Consider the following 20,754-nt stretch of genomic DNA (forward strand, 5'->3'; position numbering starts at 1 on the left):
GAACTCAATCATTTGAAAGGGTATCCACATATTTCCTGTGCCTGCCTCAAACCAAAATGATAGCAAACATGGACAGCCGTGTTTTGTATATTGGGACAAAATTGGAAACTAGGAAAGCCCAGGAAAGTAAAAACGATAAAATAAATGATTTAATTAACAAAGATGAAGGCAATAGAAACAAGTCCTTGCAAATATAAATTGGGGGGTGGGATATGTGATAGATATTCATTTGCTTATGAGAATAAAATAAATGGAAAGCTAGCAGAGGTGGGGAATATGTGTACTGTACAGCACATAAATCAAATGTATGCCAACAAATGAAAACATGCTAACTAATTACCGAGGCCCATTAATGGTAATGTGTGCATATTCTGCAGAGTGGCCATTCATTAAGATAACTGTATTATAGAATGCCAATGGAGGAGTAAGATAAAAAGCACAACATTAAAATTTACAAAAAAATAAAATAAAATAATAAACACTTATTAACAAGAGGAAGAGGTCTTTAGCAATGTAAATAAGTACACTGCCAATCTGAGAGTTATAAGCTAATGATGAAAAGCTTGCCATGTGGTCTTAAGTCGGCAACAGATGGTTTGAATCTCAGCTGATTCAGCGGGGACCGACCGGGATTCGAACATCTATGGACAGGTTGACTGTACCCAAGTTGATTATTGTACAATTTGGGTACAACCAACATGTTGGCTTTTTACATGTGATTATTGCCAGCGGCAAACAACAGCTCCTCAAGCGGGAATCCCCCATCAAAACTGACAGTGTTGATGGGGGATTCCAACCAATACCCCTGGTTGCAGGAAAAATAATCTGTGGCCTGTCTTAGTTTGTTTTGGTACACAAACACTCTATACAGTATATGGTCAAAGGTTTCTGGACACCTGACCAACATACCTACCTATATAGTCAAAAGTATATGAACAGCCTGGTAAAGTCAATTGGAAATTGTATAACTTTCAATACAATACAAAAGATGACCAAATGTATGTGGACAACCTTTTCAAGCTTTTCAAGTGTAGGGTACTGTTAATGCTACAGCATACAATGACAGTTTAGATCTTAAAATCTTATGTCAACAGTTTGGGGAAAGCTCTTTTCTGTTCCAGCATGGCTGTGCCCCTGTCTGCAAAGCCAATGCCATAAAGACATGGTTTGATGAGTCTGGTGTGGAGGAATCTGAGTGATTTGAGGAAGAAGCAAGCCTTTGAAACGCGTCAGTTGGTTGGGTCTTTGTCCATTTCACCATCAGTTGTAATGCTCCATGGGTTGGAACTTGCAGTTGTATTGTGATAAGCTGAGATACATCTGTTAGTTTGTATGTATAACACTTACCACTTTTTTATTAATAAAGTCAAGTTTTCAGGATAATGCACTAGGCTGGTGCACCATCTTTTTTATTTTTCTGGAGGAACTTGAGTGGCCTGTCCACAGTCCTGACCTCAACCTTACCCCTTTGAGGACCGTAAGATTTTGGAACGCCAAAAGAATCAATTTTTTTGTTTTTAAAGTTCGTACACTTCAGTTGCTGTAACTAAGCCATTTCATGAAATAATTGGCAAAAAGCTAGATCCATTTGTTGTTTGTTGATAAGAACTAATATTTTGACTCAAACCAAAAAAAGAGTTTTAAGTTCTTAATCAAATGATACACGCAATTAAAAACATGGGACAAATACGTACCATGGTCCTCAAAGGGTTACTGAACACCTTTGGAATGAGTTGGAAGCCCAGTTGTGAGTCAGGTCTTCTTGTCCAACATCAGAACATGATCTCACAAATGTTCTTTTTGATTAGTAGACACAAATTCCCACAGACACTCTCTTGTGGAAAGCCTTCCCAGACGTGTGGAGGCTGTTATAGCTATAAAGTAGGAAAGGTTGGGGGGAGGGACAACTCCATACTTATGCCTACTGTTTTGGAATGGAATGTCCATGCTAAACTAATAATACTCCATAGATTGTGCAGACACTTCAGTCTTTCCTTCACCTGGCCATAGAAATGCATCTGGACATAGACCTCTTCTTAGATGTTTCCAGGTTAACTGGTTATTCAATGTGTGCGTTTCGTTTTTTTTTTATGAAAATGTAAATATTGGAGATTTGGATGTATATGAATAGTAACGATTGTAAATGAATCTAAAAAAGTTAGAACAAAATTAACGAATGCATTCATTTAATTTGAATGACAGCACATGATCCAATAGTAATTTGGGCCCATGGGAAAATTAATAAAATTTTCAAACTTGTTCGATAATTCGGATTTGGACAACAAATGGATCTGAACTTAGTTTCATTCGTTAATTCAGATGACGCCAGTTGATATTGTCGAATCAGCAAATGCCACTTCTCTTGGTTGGACTACCGTCTGAAAATATTGAGTCCTACCCATTCAAATCGGTCCAATTTGATAACATATCGAATATACTGCAATCTTCCGGAAAAACTGCAAAATTTTTTGAATCCACCTGGACCAACAAATTTATGAAGATACAAAATGAATTTTGAAAATGAATTGATCAACATAACGGATATGATAAAACAAAGTTCTTCAATGAACAAATGCATCCGAAACTAAATGAAAATGTCCGGGTGCACATGTCTACTGGTCATTATGGTACCTTCAATATGCTCTGTTTCCCCTAGGGCCTCTCCCAGCAGACCATGTGTATGTTTCCTTTACATTTCATTTGGGTCTTATCAACATAAATGCCAGCTCCACCTCTCAAAGTTGTTCTCTGATCACAAGCTTTACACCTCCCCATGGAGAAGAAGCCTGATAGAAAACCTCATTTATACCTTTTTTTTTTGTATAGACTTCTTCCTCACAGGGCTAACTTTCAGTTATTGGTCAAACAAAGCTTCTTCTACTTTGCCATTTCTTGGAGAAATTCCAGCTTCCATGATTTTAGGTACAGTGCTTTAAATCAAATCAGTAAGCATGTTCCTAATTCTTTGGAAGAAATACAAGGCATTTTATATGGTATCTAAAGAAAGATATTGGGTATTGTTATAGCAACCAATCAGATCTGGCTCGGAGGTGGGCAGGAGGAGGAGGCAAGAAGTGACTCAGAAGGGGGAGTTCCTGCACCTATTTGAGAAAAAAAAGCTCTGACATCAGGTATATTTTTCATGCTACGTGCAGCATGCTCAGTAATTATCTGAGTGTAACACTTCCAAGCAGGGGCGGACTGACAACTCATGGGGCCCCCGGACAATAGGGGATCATGGGGCCCCTGTGTCCTTTCCCAAAGTCAAAGCACACCCAAAAAAGCCTATAAAAGGTACCAGCGGCATTTCATGGGGCCCCCTACTGACCCTGGGCCCTTGGGCAATGCCTGAGTGCTTGAATGGTCAGTCCGCCCCCAGTTCCAAGTCTTTCTATACTTCTCTCAGAGATCACAGTACCGATCCGATAATGCCTTTATCTGCTGCTCTCTACAGGGGGAAGGCGCCATCATTTTATCATTAATGGATGCTTAATCCATCTACTTCCTGGACTGAGATGCCGACTCTAAGATGACACAGTCATGTAAATCCTGATGTTTTTGAAGTCTTTGGTTGTGTTCACGGATCAGACATTGCAGCAGCCTCTCGCCTTGTGGCTGCCTACAAAGTTACAATGTTGCAGTCTGACCATTGGTGGAGAGGAGACTGAGGAAATGCTTCCTCCTGCCTGCAGCAGACTGATACCTAGGCAAAGTCACTTGGATAAATCTAAAAGACTTGCTTTTTAATAGGTAGAGCGTTTTAAAAACCTCATACTGATGCAATATCCTTTGACATAGCCAGAATTTATTTGCAGACTTGTAAAGTTACAGAAAGATCCACTTTAACACAAGCAACAGATGGCTGATAATGCACCATGTGACCTGCACTGCAGATTCCCATTTGCCATATCACCAGTGGATCAAACGTGAGTGTATTTGCTCATCACTACACACTGGCGAATAGGAGGGAGACACGAAGATGGATTTACTAAAACTGGAGATTGCAAAATCTGGTGCAGCTGAGCATGGCAGCCAATCAGCTCCTAATTTCAGATTGCTCAGTTAAAGTGGTTGTAAACCTCAGACATGAAATATGAACAAAGCACATCCCTCTATAGCAGGGGTCTCCAAACTTTCCAAGCAAGGGGCCGGTTTACTGACCTTTAGGCTTTAGGAGGGCCAGACTGTGACCAGTGGAAGCAGAAAATGCCCTGATCAGGGGCGGACTGACCATTTGGAAACACGGGCACTGCCTGAGGGCCCAGGGTTAGTAGGGGGCCCCATGAGATGCCCCTGGTACCTTTTTCATAGGCTTTTTTGAGTTTGGGCAAGGACACGGGGGCCCCATGAGTTGTCAGTCCGCCCCTGGCCCTGATACAGTGCCCCATCATTGGTTTTAATGGGAGGAATAATATCCCATTGTTGATATCACTGAGATGTATAGTGCCCCATTGATGGTGTCAGTAGGAGGAATGGTGCCCCGACATTGGTGTCAGCTGGTGGAATAGTGCTCCAAGGGCCAGATAAAGGCAAGCAAAGGGCCACATCCGGCCACCGGGCCACAGTTTGGAGACCACTGCTCTATAGTGTGTATTTGTCTCAATCCAGAGCACTAAGTGTCATTTCTGTCTTCTGCTTAGTTCCTCTGCTATCAACATCAAACACTTCTTACACGTTTTCCTGACACTAAGAGAAAATGGTGACAGGGGAGGCAGCTCCAGCTGATTGACAGCCTCAGCTCTGTTCCTGTGAGCGTGGAGAGGGGTGTGTCCAGGGGCGGACTGACAACTCATACATACATATCTATGTTGGTGCAAGTTGGACCAATGAAACTATGTGAAATTAAAATGCACCCAAACTTCAGCTTTAAATCCATCTAAAGTCTAAATTCTCACATGAATTAGTGCTTTGTGTGTTCATTTTGGAATAGGAAATTTCCTCGTTGGAACTGTTGGCACAAGGTTGGAAGCATACAGTTGTCCAAAATGTCCTTGAATACTGTAAACACCTCAACTCGATATTTTGAAGGGGCATCCACATTATTTTGGCCATACAGTAGGTGCAAGGTCAAGTGCGTGCACATTTTTGGCCATGTAGTGAACTTTAATGCAAGTTAAGCAATTTCTAATTGACTTTGTTTTCCAGAAAATGATTTTGCAGTTCACAGATTTGCTTGTCGCCTGAAATCAAAGAATTAATAAATAAAATATAATGGAGACTAATTTTAGTAAAAGTTTTAACTTTTTTTTTTTAAGTAACTTTTTTTCACTACTCCACACTGCCTCGATTATGTTACAGACACACTGATAATAAAAACTATCTGTTTGAAAGAAATATAACATAATTGACTTTATTTTTATTGTAGGAGACTCAGGAGTCTGACAATCAAAATCTTGATAAGCTAGTAATGAACCTACATTAAAACATGCTGAGAGGAAGAACGGTGAGCTAGTAAAAGAAAAAAAATCTTCACTAAAAAAACTTATTTTTCTAATTTTTATGTCCTACATTACTGCATGAAAATGTGGAGGGGATAGTTTCTAGCAGACGGTCTGGATCATGCATTCCTAAGTAGGCCTCTGCTAGAATAATGAGCGCTGAGCACTGACCGAATGCCAGTGAAGCCCACATTATACACTATGTGGTATATATATATATATATATATATATATATATATATATATATATATATAAAAAATACCTTAGCAATCTCACAGCCATAACAAATAATCCCTGTATATTGTCTTATATGTGTATTCCCTATGACTGCCGCTCCATCCAGTGGCCTTGATGTAGTATTTTCCTGAAATATCCCAATCAGGAAAATAAGGCATTATGACCACAAGATGGAACTGATGATCAAAGGAATACACATATTAGACACATTATGGAGATTATCTGTGACTGCTGTAGGAATGCTGAGTAATTTGCATGGTAAATTTGTTATAATTAGACCCCTGTGTGTCTTCAGCTTCAAACCAGTCACATGAAAAATAAAGTCATTTTGTATTTCAATTAAGTTTTTGTGTCTATGTTATACTTCAAAGTATATCTAAAGACAAAACATTTTTTTTTTATATTAGATACAGTAGGGGAGGCTACTTAACAGAATGTGAGAGGATGTCTTTGCAAAATGAGGGAAATCCCCATTTATTCAATTGTCACATTTAGATTTTTTTCCTCTAATCCTGTTCTAGTGGCACCTCAAAATTTCAGATTTATTGCCATTTTCCTTCTCGGTGATATTGATGATCAGGGTAGTTAAGAAGACAGCAATAAAAACCTTTCAGCAGTTCTACTCCCTCACTACTCTACTGTTTTAGTTATACTTTGAAAAATCCAGACTAAAGATCTGTGCAATAGAGGAGCTTTTTAAATCACCCCTTTGGTGGCAATTGTCTCTTATCTCCTCTCTGTTCCAGCACTACAGTCCCCATAAAACTCTTTTGCATTTAACACTTCCGGGGGTGTGGGATACCTTTGACCTCCACTGTGCTCCATTGTTCCATCCTTCAACTTCTACATAACTGCTGAGCAGGGGTGGACTGACAACTCATGGGGCCCCCGGGCAATAAGGGATCATGGGGCCCCTGTGTCCTTGCCCAAACTCAAAAAAGCCTATGAAAAAGGTACCAGGGGCATCTCATTGGGGCCCCCTACTGACCCCGGGCCCTCGGGCAGTGCCCGAGTTTCCAAATGGTCAGTCCGCCCCAGCTGCAGAGTACATAATGACAGAAGGTCAGAGGATGGAACCACAATACATGGAGGGAGACACAGACATCTAACTTCCCTGCCTGCGCATTGAACTTAGTAAAAGTCTTATGGAGGCTACAGCATTGGAACAGAGGGAAGGTTGGTGATATGGGCTGTTAGGGAGGTGAGTACAAAACCTCTTCTACTGCAAAAACATTTCATCAGGATTTTTTTTAACCTGACAGGGCTGCTTTAAAGGCTCATTCCACCTTGAACTGACATTTATGTGCTTGTTTTATTTTGAAGAGCCAAACTGTCTAAACAGTTTGTTAAATCTCTTGGGATCTGTGATGTTGAGATCTCTGAACTGAGTTCTAGGTTCCTGTTGTGATGCCCATCATGAGGAATTCCCACCATCTCTGCATGATTTTCTTTTCATTTATGGAGAATACAACCAAGTGACACCAAAAAGTTCCCGATACACAGGAACAGGGCCTGGAATTATGTCGGGAAAACTTCTGGGGGCATTGGGTACCTTTGTCCTCCACTGTGCACTATTGTTCCATCCGTTAACTTCTACATAACTGCTGAATACGTAATGACAGAGGATCAGAAGATGGAAACAAAATGCATGGTGGAAGACAGGGACATCTAACCTTCCCGGCAGTGTTGAGCATCGAGTCTTATGGAGGCTGCAGAACAGGAACAGAGGGAAGGTTGGCATGTGATGTCCATTATAAGGGATCCCCACCATTTCTGTGTGATTTTAATTTAATTTATGGAAAATACAACCAAATTATACGAAAAACTTCCAGGTGGACAAGAACAGGGCTGGGAATTATGGCAGGAAGATCTCACTGTTGAAAAATCCAAGATATAGAAGAAGCTAGGGACTGGCTCAGAACACCAGGGTCTACTTATACCTAAAATTCCTTTTGGGTGGACTGACTGTTTCACATTACAGGTTTAAAGTCTATTACCAAAGCCCCAGTCACCAATAGAAGCTCCCAGCATTGTATGCTGCTCGATGCTCAATGTTGTGAACAGGGGTGGACTGACAACTCATGGGGCCCCCGGGCAATAGGGGATCATGGGGCCCCTGTGTCCTTGCCCAAACTAAAAAAAGCCTATGGAAAAGGTACCAGGGGCATCTCATGGGGCCCCCTACTGACCCTGGGCCCTCGGGCAGTGCCCGAGTTTCCAAATGGTCAGTCCACCCCTGGTTGTGAAGCAAGTTGGCTTAGAATTGGGTTAGAAGTGAAGGCCTATGTATGCTCTGTACCTAGAACTGAGGTATATCTTGGATGAAAATTAATTAGCAAATTTACATGAAGATACCTCAAAGTGTCTTCATTTTTGTAGTAATTTCAGTTCGGAAACTTTTGACAGGTACACTTGATATTCATTCAAGGATTAGACTGGGTCTACTTTTCACCCTAGACAACTTTGAACCTCTGACTGTGAAATGCTGTACAAGTGTTCCTGGAGATGGAGGTTGCACAATACAAAATCTAGTTACAGTAGACAGCAGATAAATCCAGTGGCACAATAGAAAACCCACTAAAATTCCCTGCAATGGATTAAACACACTCAACGTAAAGATACATCAAGCGTGCTTGCTAATTTAAACAAATTTGCAGAATTTGCTGGATATTTTTGGTCATTCAGTGAGTGATTTTGACTAGTCACAGTTGCTCTTTAAATAAAGACACTATCACCACTGTCTTCTATGATAAGGGAATGGAGGAAGTAGCAATACAAGATGCTGCTGTGATTACATCAACCAGCTATTGTTTGAGAGGCACATTGTTCTCACCTCTGTGGCAAATGCATAATATGACCATGACTTCAGATTACTACAGAACAAGCTGCATAATATAGTAATCTACTTTACAAAGGGGAGAGAATAATTCATTTAAAACGCATATTTGTTTTTACTTTATTTGTGTTTAATGCAGAGCCTCTCGAATTTCAATATATTTCCATGTAGTAGATTGTGTAAAAGCAACATACTTGTTCCATCATTGCAAAATTAAGTTTCCAATGAGAAATACAAACAATGATTACTCAGCTGGTTGAAAACAAAGGTAGCCAAATAAACTATATCTCACCAAAAGAAAAAAATAGAGAGGGTCCTGACTGTGTACTGGGGAGATTTCCCCTGATTTCCTGTCCTGGTGAAGGTTATGGAGGAAGAAAGTCTTGGGAGCTCCACCTGGTTGAAGATCAATGATCACTTCATTGGTGAGCATCAAAAAGCCAATGTGTTTCTGGGGATTGGGTTCCCTGTTCTTTAGGGCTTTAGTAAAACCTATTTGCCACTGTAAGAACAATAGATACTTAAAAAAACAGATCTAACATCACCAAAGTCCTGAATAAAGGGAGCCAATCCCTCAAAATGCATTGGCTATGTTTTAAGTCATGCACCAATGAAGTGATCTTTATTCTCCAAATGACTAGATTTTCCAAGACTTCCGTTCATGCGCGACGCTCCTCACCCACCCCTACAATCTTCACAATCTGAGGTCCCGTCACTAGTTGAGCCACCTTACCACCAACAAGTTCTACCTTACATTTTCCTGTCCTATAGACATCCAGGGTATTGCAGAGTTAAATCTACTACGAGGAGAGGTAGTTTCATATAAAGAGATGTAGGTTGGAATGTCTACAAGCTTTTTACCTTCTGCTGTCCCTACCAAAGTGATTTTCTCTTACTTCCTGTCCCAGGGACACAAAAGGAAATGAGAGGAAATCTGCCCAACATGAGAGATAATCCTACGTTTGGTACCTGTTACTGGAATAATTGTCCACATTGAGAGATTTCACCTCTGTTTCTGCGACCTGACTTACAATCTCCATTGTCATTCATCCTAAAGATGTTCAGTAGGGTTGAGGTCAGTGCTTTGTGTCGGCCACTTGAGTTCTTTCACATCAAACTGGTCAAGCCATGTCTTTGTAGAGCTGGCTTTGTGCATAGGGGTACAAACATGCCAGAACAGAAAGGGACATTCCTTAAACTGTTACCAAAAGGTTGGAAGTGCACAATTTTCTAAAATTGTCTTTTCTATACCATAGCGTAAACAGCGTACCATTGTCATTCATCCTAAAGATGTTCAGTAGGGTTGAGGTCAGTGCTTTGTGTCGGTCACTTGAGTTCTTTCACATCAAACTGGTCAAGCCATGTCTTTGTAGAGCTGGCTTTGTGCATAGGGGTACAAACATGCCAGAACAGAAAGGGACCTTCCTTAAACTGTTACCAAAAGGTTGGAAGTGCAAAATTTTCTAAAATTGTCTTTTCTATACCATAGCGTAAACAGTACCCTTCACTGGAAGTACCTGAACTCAACCATTTGGAAGGGTATCCACATATTTCCTGTGCCTGCCTCAAACCAAAATGATAGCAAACATGGACAGCCGTGTTTTGTATATTGGGACAAAATTGGAAACTAGGAAAGCCCAGGAAAGTAAAAACGATAAAATAAATGATTTAATTAACAAAGATGAAGGCAATAGAAACAAGTCCTTGCATATATAAATTGGGGGGTGGGATATGTGATAGATATTCATTTGCTTATCAGAATAAAATAAATGGAAAGCTAGCAGAGGTGGGGGAATATGTGTACTGTACAGCACATAAATCAAATGTATGCCAACAAATGAAAACATGCTAACTAATTACCGAGGCCCATTAATGGTAATGTGTGCATATTCTGCAGAGTGGCCATTCATTAAGATAACTGTATTATAGAATGCCAATGGAGGAGTAAGATAAAAAGCACAACATTAAAATTTACAAAAAAATAAAATAAAATAATAAACACTTATTAACAAGAGGAAGAGGTCTTTAGCAATGTAAATAAGTACACTGCCAATCTGAGAGTTATAAGCTAATGATGAAAAGCTTGCCATGTGCTCTTAAGTCGGCAACAGATGGTTTGAATCTCAGCTGATTCAGCGGGGACCGACCGGGATTCGAACATCTATGGACAGGTTGACTGTACCCAAGTTGATTATTGTACAATTTGGGTACAACCAACATGTTGGCTTTTTACATGTGATTATTGCCAGCGGCAAACAACAGCTCCTCAAGCGGGAATCCCCCATCAAAACTGACTGTGTTGATGGGGGATTCCAACCAATACCCCTGGTTGCAGGAAAAATAATCACGTCATCTCTGGCCTGCCTTAGTTTGTTTTGGTACACAAACACTCTATACAGTATATGGTCAAAGGTTTCTGGACACCTGACCAACATACCTACCTATATAGTCAAAAGTATATGAACAGCCTGGTAAAGTCAATTGGAAATTGTATAACTTTCAATACAATACAAAAGATGACCAAATGTATGTGGACAACCTTTTCAAGCTTTTCAAGTGTAGGGTACTGTTAATGCTACAGCATACAATGACAGTTTAGATCTTAAAATCTTATGTCAACAGTTTGGGGAAAGCTCTTTTCTGTTCCAGCATGGCTGTGCCCCTGTGTGCAAAGCCAATGCCATAAAGACATGGTTTGATGAGTCTGGTGTGGAGGAATCTGAGTGATTTGAGGAAGAAGCAAGCCTTTGAAACGCGTCAGTTGGTTGGGTCTTTGTCCATTTCACCATCAGTTGTAATGCTCCATGGGTTGGAACTTGCAGTTGTATTGTGATAAGCTGAGATACATCTGTTAGTTTGTATGTATAACACTTACCACTTTTTTATTAATAAAGTCAAGTTTTCAGGATAATGCACTAGGCTGGTGCACCATCTTTTTTATTTTTCTGGAGGAACTTGAGTGGCCTGTCCACAGTCCTGACCTCAACCTTACCCCTTTGAGGACCGTAAGATTTTGGAACGCCAAAAGAATCAATTTTTTTGTTTTTAAAGTTCGTACACTTCAGTTGCTGTAACTAAGCCATTTCATGAAATAATTGGCAAAAAGCTAGATCCATTTGTTGTTTGTTGATAAGAACTAATATTTTGACTCAAACCAAAAAAAGAGTTTTAAGTTCTTAATCAAATGATACACGCAATTAAAAACATGGGACAAATACGTACCATGGTCCTCAAAGGGTTACTGAACACCTTTGGAATGAGTTGGAAGCCCAGTTGTGAGTCAGGTCTTCTTGTCCAACATCAGAACATGATCTCACAAATGTTCTTTTTGATTAGTAGACACAAATTCCCACAGACACTCTCTTGTGGAAAGCCTTCCCAGACGTGTGGAGGCTGTTATAGCTATAAAGTAGGAAAGGTTGGGGGGAGGGACAACTCCATACTTATGCCTACTGTTTTGGAATGGAATGTCCATGCTAAACTAATAATACTCCATAGATTGTGCAGACACTTCAGTCTTTCCTTCACCTGGCCATAGAAATGCATCTGGACATAGACCTCTTCTTAGATGTTTCCAGGTTAACTGGTTATTCAATGTGTGCGTTTCGTTTTTTTTTTATGAAAATGTAAATATTGGAGATTTGGATGTATATGAATCTCCAAATGGACATAGTAACGAATGTAAATGAATCTAAAAAAGTTAGAACAAAATTAACGAATGCATTCATTTAATTTGAATGACAGCACATGATCCAATAGTAATTTGGGCCCATGGGAAAATTAATAAAATTTTCAAACTTGTTCGATAATTCGGATTTGGACAACAAATGGATCTGAACTTAGTTTCATTCGTTAATTCAGATGACGCCAGTTGATATTGTCGAATCAGCAAATGCCACTTCTCTTGGTTGGACTACCGTCTGAAAATATTGAGTCCTACCCATTCAAATCCGTCCAATTTGATAACATATCGAATATACTGCAATCTTCCGGAAAAACTGCAAAATTTTTTTAATCCACCTGGACCAACAAATTTATGAAGATACAAAATGAATTTTGAAAATGAATTGATCAACATAACGGATATGATAAAACAAAGTTCTTCAATGAACAAATGCATCCGAAACTAAATGAAAATGTCCGGGGTGCACATGTCTACTGGTCATTATGGTACCTTCAATATGCTCTGTTTCCCCTAGGGCCTCTCCCAGCAGACCATGTGTATGTTTCCTTTACATTTCATTTGGGTCTTATCAACATAAATGCCAGCTCCACCTCTCAAAGTTGTTCTCTGATCACAAGCTTTACACCTCCCCATGGAGAAGAAGCCTGATAGAAAACCTCATTTATACCTTTTTTTTTTGTATAGACTTCTTCCTCACAGGGCTAACTTTCAGTTATTGGTCAAACAAAGCTTCTTCTACTTTGCCATTTCTTGGAGAAATTCCAGCTTCCATGATTTTAGGTACAGTGCTTTAAATCAAATCAGTAAGCATGTTCCTAATTCTTTGGAAGAAATACAAGGCATTTTATATGGTATCTAAAGAAAGATATTGGGTATTGTTATAGCAACCAATCAGATCTGGCTCGGAGGTGGGCAGGAGCAGGAGGCAAGAAGTGACTCAGAAGGGGGAGTTCCTGCACCTATTTGAGAAAAAAAAGCTCTGACATCAGGTATATTTTTCATGCTACGTGCAGCATGCTCAGTAATTATCTGAGTGTAACACTTCCAAGCAGGGGCGGACTGACAACTCATGGGGCCCCCGGACAATAGGGGATCATGGGGCCCCTGTGTCCTTTCCCAAAGTCAAAGCACACCCAAAAAAGCCTATAAAAGGTACCAGCGGCATTTCATGGGGCCCCCTACTGACCCTGGGCCCTTGGGCAATGCCTGAGTGCTTGAATGGTCAGTCCGCCCCCAGTTCCAAGTCTTTCTATACTTCTCTCAGAGATCACAGTACCGATCCGATAATGCCTTTATCTGCTGCTCTCTACAGGGGGAAGGCGCCATCATTTGATCATTAATGGATGCTTAATCCATCTACTTCCTGGACTGAGATGCCGACTCTAAGATGACACAGTCATGTAAATCCTGATGTTTTTGAAGTCTTTGGTTGTGTTCACAGATCAGACATTGCAGCAGCCTCTCGCCTTGTGGCTGCCTACAAAGTTACAATGTTGCAGTCTGACCATTGGTGGAGAGGAGACTGAGGAAATGCTTCCTCCTGCCTGCAGCAGACTGATACCTAGGCAAAGTCACTTGGATAAATCTAAAAGACTTGCTTTTTAAAAGGTAGAGCGTTTTAAAAACCTCATACTGATGCAATATCCTTTGACATAGCCAGAATTTATTTGCAGACTTGTAAAGTTACAGAAAGATCCACTTTAACACAAGCAACAGATGGCTGATAATGCACCATGTGACCTGCACTGCAGATTCCCATTTGCCATATCACCAGTGGATCAAACGTGAGTGTATTTGCTCATCACTAGACACTGGCGAATAGGAGGGAGACACGAAGATGGATTTACTAAAACTGGAGATTGCAAAATCTGGTGCAGCTGAGCATGGCAGCCAATCAGCTCCTAATTTCAGATTGCTCAGTTAAAGTGGTTGTAAACCTCAGACATGAAATATGAACAAAGCACATCCCTCTATAGCAGGGGTCTCCAAACTTTCCAAGCAAGGGGCCGGTTTACTGACCTTTAGGCTTTAGGAGGGCCAGACTGTGACCAGTGGAAGCAGAAAATGCCCTGATCAGGGGCGGACTGACCATTTGGAAACACGGGCACTGCCTGAGGGCCCAGGGTTAGTAGGGGGCCCCATGAGATGCCCCTGGTACCTTTTTCATAGGCTTTTTTGAGTTTGGGCAAGGACACAGGGGCCCCATGAGTTGTCAGTCCACCCCTGGCCCTGATACAGTGCCCCATCATTGGTTTTAATGGGAGGAATAATATCCCATTGTTGATATCACTGAGATGTATAGTGCCCCATTGATGGTGTCAGTAGGAGGAATGGTGCCCCGACATTGGTGTCAGTTGGTGGAATAGTGCTCCAAGGGCCAGATAAAGGCAAGCAAAGGGCCACATCCGGCCACCGGGCCACAGTTTGGAGACCACTGCTCTATAGTGTGTATTTGTCTCAATCCAGAGCACTAAGTGTCATTTCTGTCTTCTGCTTAGTTCCTCTGCTATCAACATCAAACACTTCTTACACGTTTTCCTGACACTAAGAGAAAATGGTGACAGGGGAGGCAGCTCCAGCTGATTGACAGCCTCAGCTCTGTTCCTGTGAGCGTGGAGAGGGGTGTGTCCAGGGGCGGACTGACAACTCATGGGGCCCCCGGGCAATAGGGGATCATGGGGCCCCTGTGTCCTTGCCCAAACTCAAAAAAGCCTATGAAAAAGGTACCAGGGGCATCTCATGGGGCCCCCTACTGACCCCGGGCAGTGCCCGAGTTTCCAAATGGTCAATCCGCCCCTGGGTGTGTCCTTTCCCTCCAATCAGCTCACGGAGCTCTTCTCGCTTAGCTCTACAGTGTGTAATTTCAGCTCTCGGTCCCCTTTTTTCTGAACTCTCAGACAAGCCTTATAAATTTAGCAGTGTGAATGGATGTAGAGAAGAGAAGACTGCAGATAAACAGGTACAACTTACGTAGGAGGATTTGTTTCATTCCCGTGTATCACCTGAGACCAGCCACTTCACTGGGTATATGAAAGGGTTTACAACCACTTTTAAGCTTTGACAAACAAACCTGGAAGCTGCAGAGCTGCACCCTCCAGTTTTAGTAAATCAACCCCATTGTCTTCTTGGAAAGGCCACTGACCTCATGGCCCCAGCAGTGGTTTTCCCTCTGCACCCCACTGACAGTACACCAAGGATGATGTGTTTGGTACCACAGTGCTGCATCAAAGTAAATCTGCTTTTTAAAACAAGTTTGTTTCTTTAACAAGTTCACTAATAAATCAAAGCAACATACTATTTCCACAATCATCAGTGTCTCTATGACAATTGCCTCTGGGTCCAGCCATTCTGAATAACAACCTGCAGGCATGTAGCAGCGTAAAAGTCTCCTATCTCTATACAGCTCTCCACTGTGCCACCAGAGGTTATAACACAAGAAACATTAAAAAAATCACAGATTTTCCACAGCTGCTTGCTCAGCAACACAAATTTTAAAAAGTAATTTGCACTTTTTTTTTTTTTACACCACTCAACTCATTCATTCCATGCAGCCCAAGAGCTCTCTTCTTTGTAGACCTGGCCAGGGGCGGACTGACCATCTGGAAATCCGGGCACTGCCCGAGGGCCCAGGGTCAGTAGGGGGCCCCTGGTACCTTTTTCAAAGGCTTTTTTGAGTTTGGGCAAGGACACAGGGGGTTTCATGATCCCCTATTGCCCGGGGGCCCCATGAGTTGTCAGTCTGCCCCTGGCCCTGATACAGTGCCCCATTATTGGTTTTAATGGAAGGAATAATATCCCAATGTTGACACCAAGGACACAGGGGCCCCATGATCCCCTATTGCCCGGGGGCCCCGTGAGTTGTCAGTCCGCCCCTGGACCCGGCACAATTAATTTCACCCCTATCCCCTTTGGCCACCATTCAAAGTAACTAAATGCACTAATACCACACATCTCCTCTTTTGGAACCAAGCCAGCTATTTAGTACTTGCCAATCCAATCGCATTTCAGCGTCATGCCAATGGCATTGTGGGAATTTTAGTATGTCCCTTAGCACAAAGCTACAATTTATTTCTTTTTTTTTTTCTGGGGGAGGGGGGGGTAAGTGGGTGGGTGGCAGGGTGGGGATGTAGGTGAGAGCTACTACCAGACTCCCACTGTCTATGCATATAATACCATACACTGGGAAATTACCATTCAGTTGCCAATCCCATTATTAGGAAGGATCCCAACTAGCTGTGTTTTATAATAGGCGCTGAAAAATGCGCCCACCAACCATAGTAATCATTTTTTTTCACAACACCTATTTTGCCTGGCGTACAACACATCCCATTGCAATGATATGACAATCACGCCAGGCAAAAAAATCTGTGATACAGCCTACAGACGTACCAACCCCATATCACATACTCAGTCCTTGCACTGAAAAAAAAAAACTTGCACAACTCTTGAGCCATTTCAGAAGAATTAAATAGAAGGGATTGCTTTAAATACATAAATTATCATTTTTAACATTCGCAAAGCCTTTTTTTCTGATGACATAAAAAATTAAAAAAAAAGGTTTACTGGATGCGTAAAAAAAAAAGAAAAAAAAAGACAGTTGCCTTGCTATAAAAGTTCGGCACATTTTATACGTACGTATCATAGATATGTCATTAAATATTAGAATTACACGCATGAAAAAGGAGAGGCATGCCACCAGCACATCTTTATGTCACCTATCTATGCGCCCCCCCCCCAATCGCTGACCAAGTGATCAAGAGAATTATTACGCTTAATATTTTATTCCTTACTGTGCCTTAGGAAGGAGACAGTGCAAAGTATTACCATGCAGTACATGTATGCTTTGAATTAAAAAAAAAAAAAAAAAAAAAAAAAGATCAATTCACAATCTACAATAAATGCAAATATAAAATTTTTTTTTTCTATACCATACCTGACATGCAAACGATGAAATTGGCTTGTAGGAAAAACACCACCTCCCAAACAATTTCCATTCTACGATTTTCATACCAACTGCATCACTCAACGGAACAATCAATAGAACACTTCCCAATGGCAAGGTCCCTCTCTGCCTGAGTGTATTTTCCAAATATGTGTACTCATGTCCGAGCAAAAAAAAAAAAATCCACAAGGACCTCAACTTGATCCTGTTCTCTCCATCAAGCAAAAAAAAAAAAAAAAAAAAAAGGAAAAAAAAAATCACAAAACAATTAATAAAAAAAAAATCCAAATCACTGTATGTAAAAAAAAAAACAGGTTATCTCCACAGCCAAATCTTCTTGCAGTAAAATACGGCTAAATTAAGAGTTTGCCAGCAAGATCATTATCCGTGCAGTCGATCCCCCAGCGATGGACATTAAGCTTTTTTTTTTTTTTTTTAGTTTTATCCCTTCAATGTATCTCCCAAGACTGTCATGGACATCCTTCTTGCTGAGCTGAGGGGTCCCCCCTGTGAGATGACAGAGGAGAAACAAAAAGCAGAGGTAATGAAACAAAATCAAAACATTTTGTAGAGAAAAGAGAAATTGAATTGAAAATAACACCAGTGTGATGTTATGTGACTGACTGCAGCAAGATAGCATTGCAAGGGGTTTAATTTTTTTTTTTTTAACCATGCTGTCTCCTTGTTTGGGCATTAGGGGGCGCTGGAGTATCATATAAAAACTACCCTGTAGCCCCCCCAAAGCAAAGCTTGAACAAGCACATCCTAAAGGATTCAGGTGTTCTACAGTCACTTGAAATTTTCTATACGTATTACTATACTAGATTGCAGATTTTGCAGTCATGTCATTCCCAGTCATGGGTGGGCAGATTAAAAAAAACAAGATTTTAAAAAGAAGCAAATAATAATAATAATTTTATTTATTTATTTATTTTTTTAGCAAAGAAAGAATAGAGCTTTTGCCATTTGCTATGACTCTCAGATAGTTAAGCTGTTTGTTTCCTGGCATATTGAGCTGGATCTGCCAAGCTTTTTTTTTTTTTTTTTTGCAGAGGGAAAGCTGCCATTGTTCTGCCTGCATGCTGTAACCAGCTTTTTTTTTCTGCCTCCCAAATATCCTGAGTTTTTAATGAAGCTCCTTACCAGGTAATCCAGACAGGCGCTGTCCAGCAGGGTTCCCTCATCAAGGTGCTTCACACACTGGGATTTGGGTAAGGAAGAAAGGAGGGAGAGGGGGGATCATTGGCAGTTCAGTCTACTTTTAGGACATTGGCTTGGCTGGAAGGCTGGGAAGGGTAGGAGTGAGGTCCAGCTAGGTGCATCAGCTCAGTGGAGGAGATTAACGCGCGGTATTGTCGCTCATGCGCGCCGAGAACGCGCCCGGGCTGGGGAGGAAGCACTCTCATCTGCAGCAGGTAGGGCGCTGAGGTTCCTGAGCCCAGACTTTTCCGGGGGAGTCCCCGTCCTGCTGATGGAGATCCACCGCGCAGGTTGGCTGATTAGCGCTTCACACTCACCCCGGCGCTTTAAGGTGCTCCGCGGGACCTCGCTGAGAGTCTCACCCCTGCGATCTGAGGTGCTCCGCGGGACCTCGCTGAGAGCCTCACCCCTGCGATTTGAGGTGTTCTGCGGGACCTCGCTGAGAGCCTCACCCCTGCGATTTGAGGTGCTCCGCGGGACCTCGCTGAGAGCCTCACCCCTGCGATTTGAGGTGTTCTGCGGGACCTCGCTGAGAGCCTCACCCCTGCGATTTGAGGTGCTCCGCGGGACCTCGCTGAGAGCCTCACCCCTGCGATTTGAGGTGTTCTGCGGGACCTCTCCGGTACTCCCAACCTGGCGCTTTAAGGTGCTCTGCTGGACCTCTCCGAGAGCCTCACTCCTGCGTTTAAAGGTGCTCCTCAGGACCTCTCCGAGAGCCTCACCCCTGCGCTTTTAGGTGCTCCGCAGGATCTCTCCGGCTGTCCCACCCTGGCGGTTTAAGATGCTCCGCAGGACCTCTCCGGCTGCCCCACCCTGGCGCTTTAAGGTGCTCCGCAGGACCTCTCCGGCTGTCCCACCCTGGCGCTTTAAGGTGCTCCGCAGGACCACTCCGAGAGCCTCACCCTGGCGGTTTAAGGTGCTCCGCAGGACCTCTCTGACAGCCGGTGCTGGGAATTCAGCAGTCTTGCAGTGTAGTCCCGCACTTTCCCTCTTGACATTCAACCATTTTCATTTCAAGCCCCTCAAAGCTCCCCAGAAGTCCACATGGTGGCAAAAAAAGGGTTCAACAAGAAGACCCCCCAACCCCCAATCTTGTAGGGTGCACCCTGAGCAGATGCCTTGGTGGATCTTGTGTAGCAGCTGAGGGCTGTCCAGGGTGCTGAAGTCTAGCACGATCCCAGCATAGAGATTCCCGACAATTCTCCTGTATGAGGGAGGGAGCTCTCACTTACAATTCCCTGCCAAGCTGTCTCTGTACAGTACACTTTGCCTTCCCTGCCAAGCTGTCCCTGTACAGTATGCAATGAAGCAGGGCTGGATTCACTGGCAGACTCTGCCCATCCTGACCCGCAGTCACTGCCTGAAGTGACCCACAGCTCTGCAGACTGTCAGTCAGTGAGTTGCATAATGCATGGCCATCCCAGCCACCAGCAAACTTGCATCCCTCCTATTTCCCATTCAAGAAAAAAAAAAAAAGCCTTGTCACATGGGGGACTATGCTGGATGCTGGATAAGAGACAATGTGGGCAATAGATCCACTGACACACTTTCAGTGTATGCAGATTGCTAGCAAAGCACTGAAAGCATCCCCCCCCCACCCCATCTCAGTCCATGCACTCTGATTAGTGCTGATTACCTCTCTCTCTGCTGCTAGTATGAACATTATTCCTGAGCTCTGAAGTACATGCCTCTGTGTGTTTATTGTGCACTAGGGATGAGTGCAGAGATTTCCTTCAGCTAGATGCAACATTGCTGATTTTTACTGTTGGTAGAATTTTGTTTGACTGAAGCAGAAACTCAATTTTGCTCATCAAGACGTCTAAGCAAAATTTGCGTAAAGAAAAAAAAAAGAAAAGAAAGGTTTACACATGCTCATATAGGGAGGAGTGAAGTGTTTTTCTTAAACTTGGCTTTGACGAAAAATTACTGATTTTTACCCTTTAATTTTACTAAAGTGGAAACTCAGTTTTGCTCATCGAGCTGTCTAGGAAAAAATTGCGTAAAAACAATAAACAAATTGTACTTGCCTATTCATATTCTTTTTATTGTGCTCCAGGGATCAATGATTTTCTTAAACTTGATTTGATGCAAAATTGCTGATTTTTACTATTGGTGAAGTTTAATTTCATCTAAGAGGAAACTCAGTTTTGCTCATCAAGGTGTCTAGGCAAAATTTGCGTAAAAAATAAATATTTACGTACATGCCTCTGTGTGTTTATTGTGCACTGGGGTAAGTACAGTGATTTCCTTAAACTTGATGCAGAATTGCTGATTTTTACTATTGGTGAAGTTTCGTTTCATCTAAGAGGAAACTCGATTTTGCTCATCAAGGTGTCTAGGAAAAATTTGCGTAAAAAATAAATATTTACGTACATACCTCTGTGTGTTTATTGTGCACTGGGGTAAGTACAGTGA

The 20,754-nt window shown here is 42.0% G+C and overlaps 1 protein-coding gene across 2 annotated transcripts in view; it reads right to left on the bottom strand.

Annotated features, from left to right (window-relative positions):
• The window catches only part of CA10 (carbonic anhydrase 10 (inactive)), a 308,288-nt gene extending 288,503 nt beyond the window's left edge, over positions 1-19,785 (bottom strand). Inside the window, exons 1-2 of one of the 2 annotated variants that reach the window (XM_089671805.1) lie at positions 18,283-19,785; positions 17,131-17,646 (exon numbers count right to left, since the gene is read on the bottom strand). In XM_089671805.1, coding sequence (XP_089527931.1) covers positions 17,131-17,191 — 61 coding nt within the window. In that variant the 5' untranslated portion in view covers positions 17,192-17,646; positions 18,283-19,785. Of the gene's footprint in view, positions 1-17,130; positions 17,765-18,282 lie in introns of those variants that run through there. The other variant, XM_089671887.1, reaches the window with a different exon arrangement.
• Between the last annotated feature and the right edge of the window lie 969 nt (positions 19,786-20,754).

This window comes from Staurois parvus, unplaced genomic scaffold (genome assembly GCF_062004578.1).
Source record: "Staurois parvus isolate SC_StPar_1 unplaced genomic scaffold, SC_StPar_1.0 ptg000003l, whole genome shotgun sequence".
NCBI classification, from domain to species: domain Eukaryota; kingdom Metazoa; phylum Chordata; class Amphibia; order Anura; family Ranidae; genus Staurois; species Staurois parvus.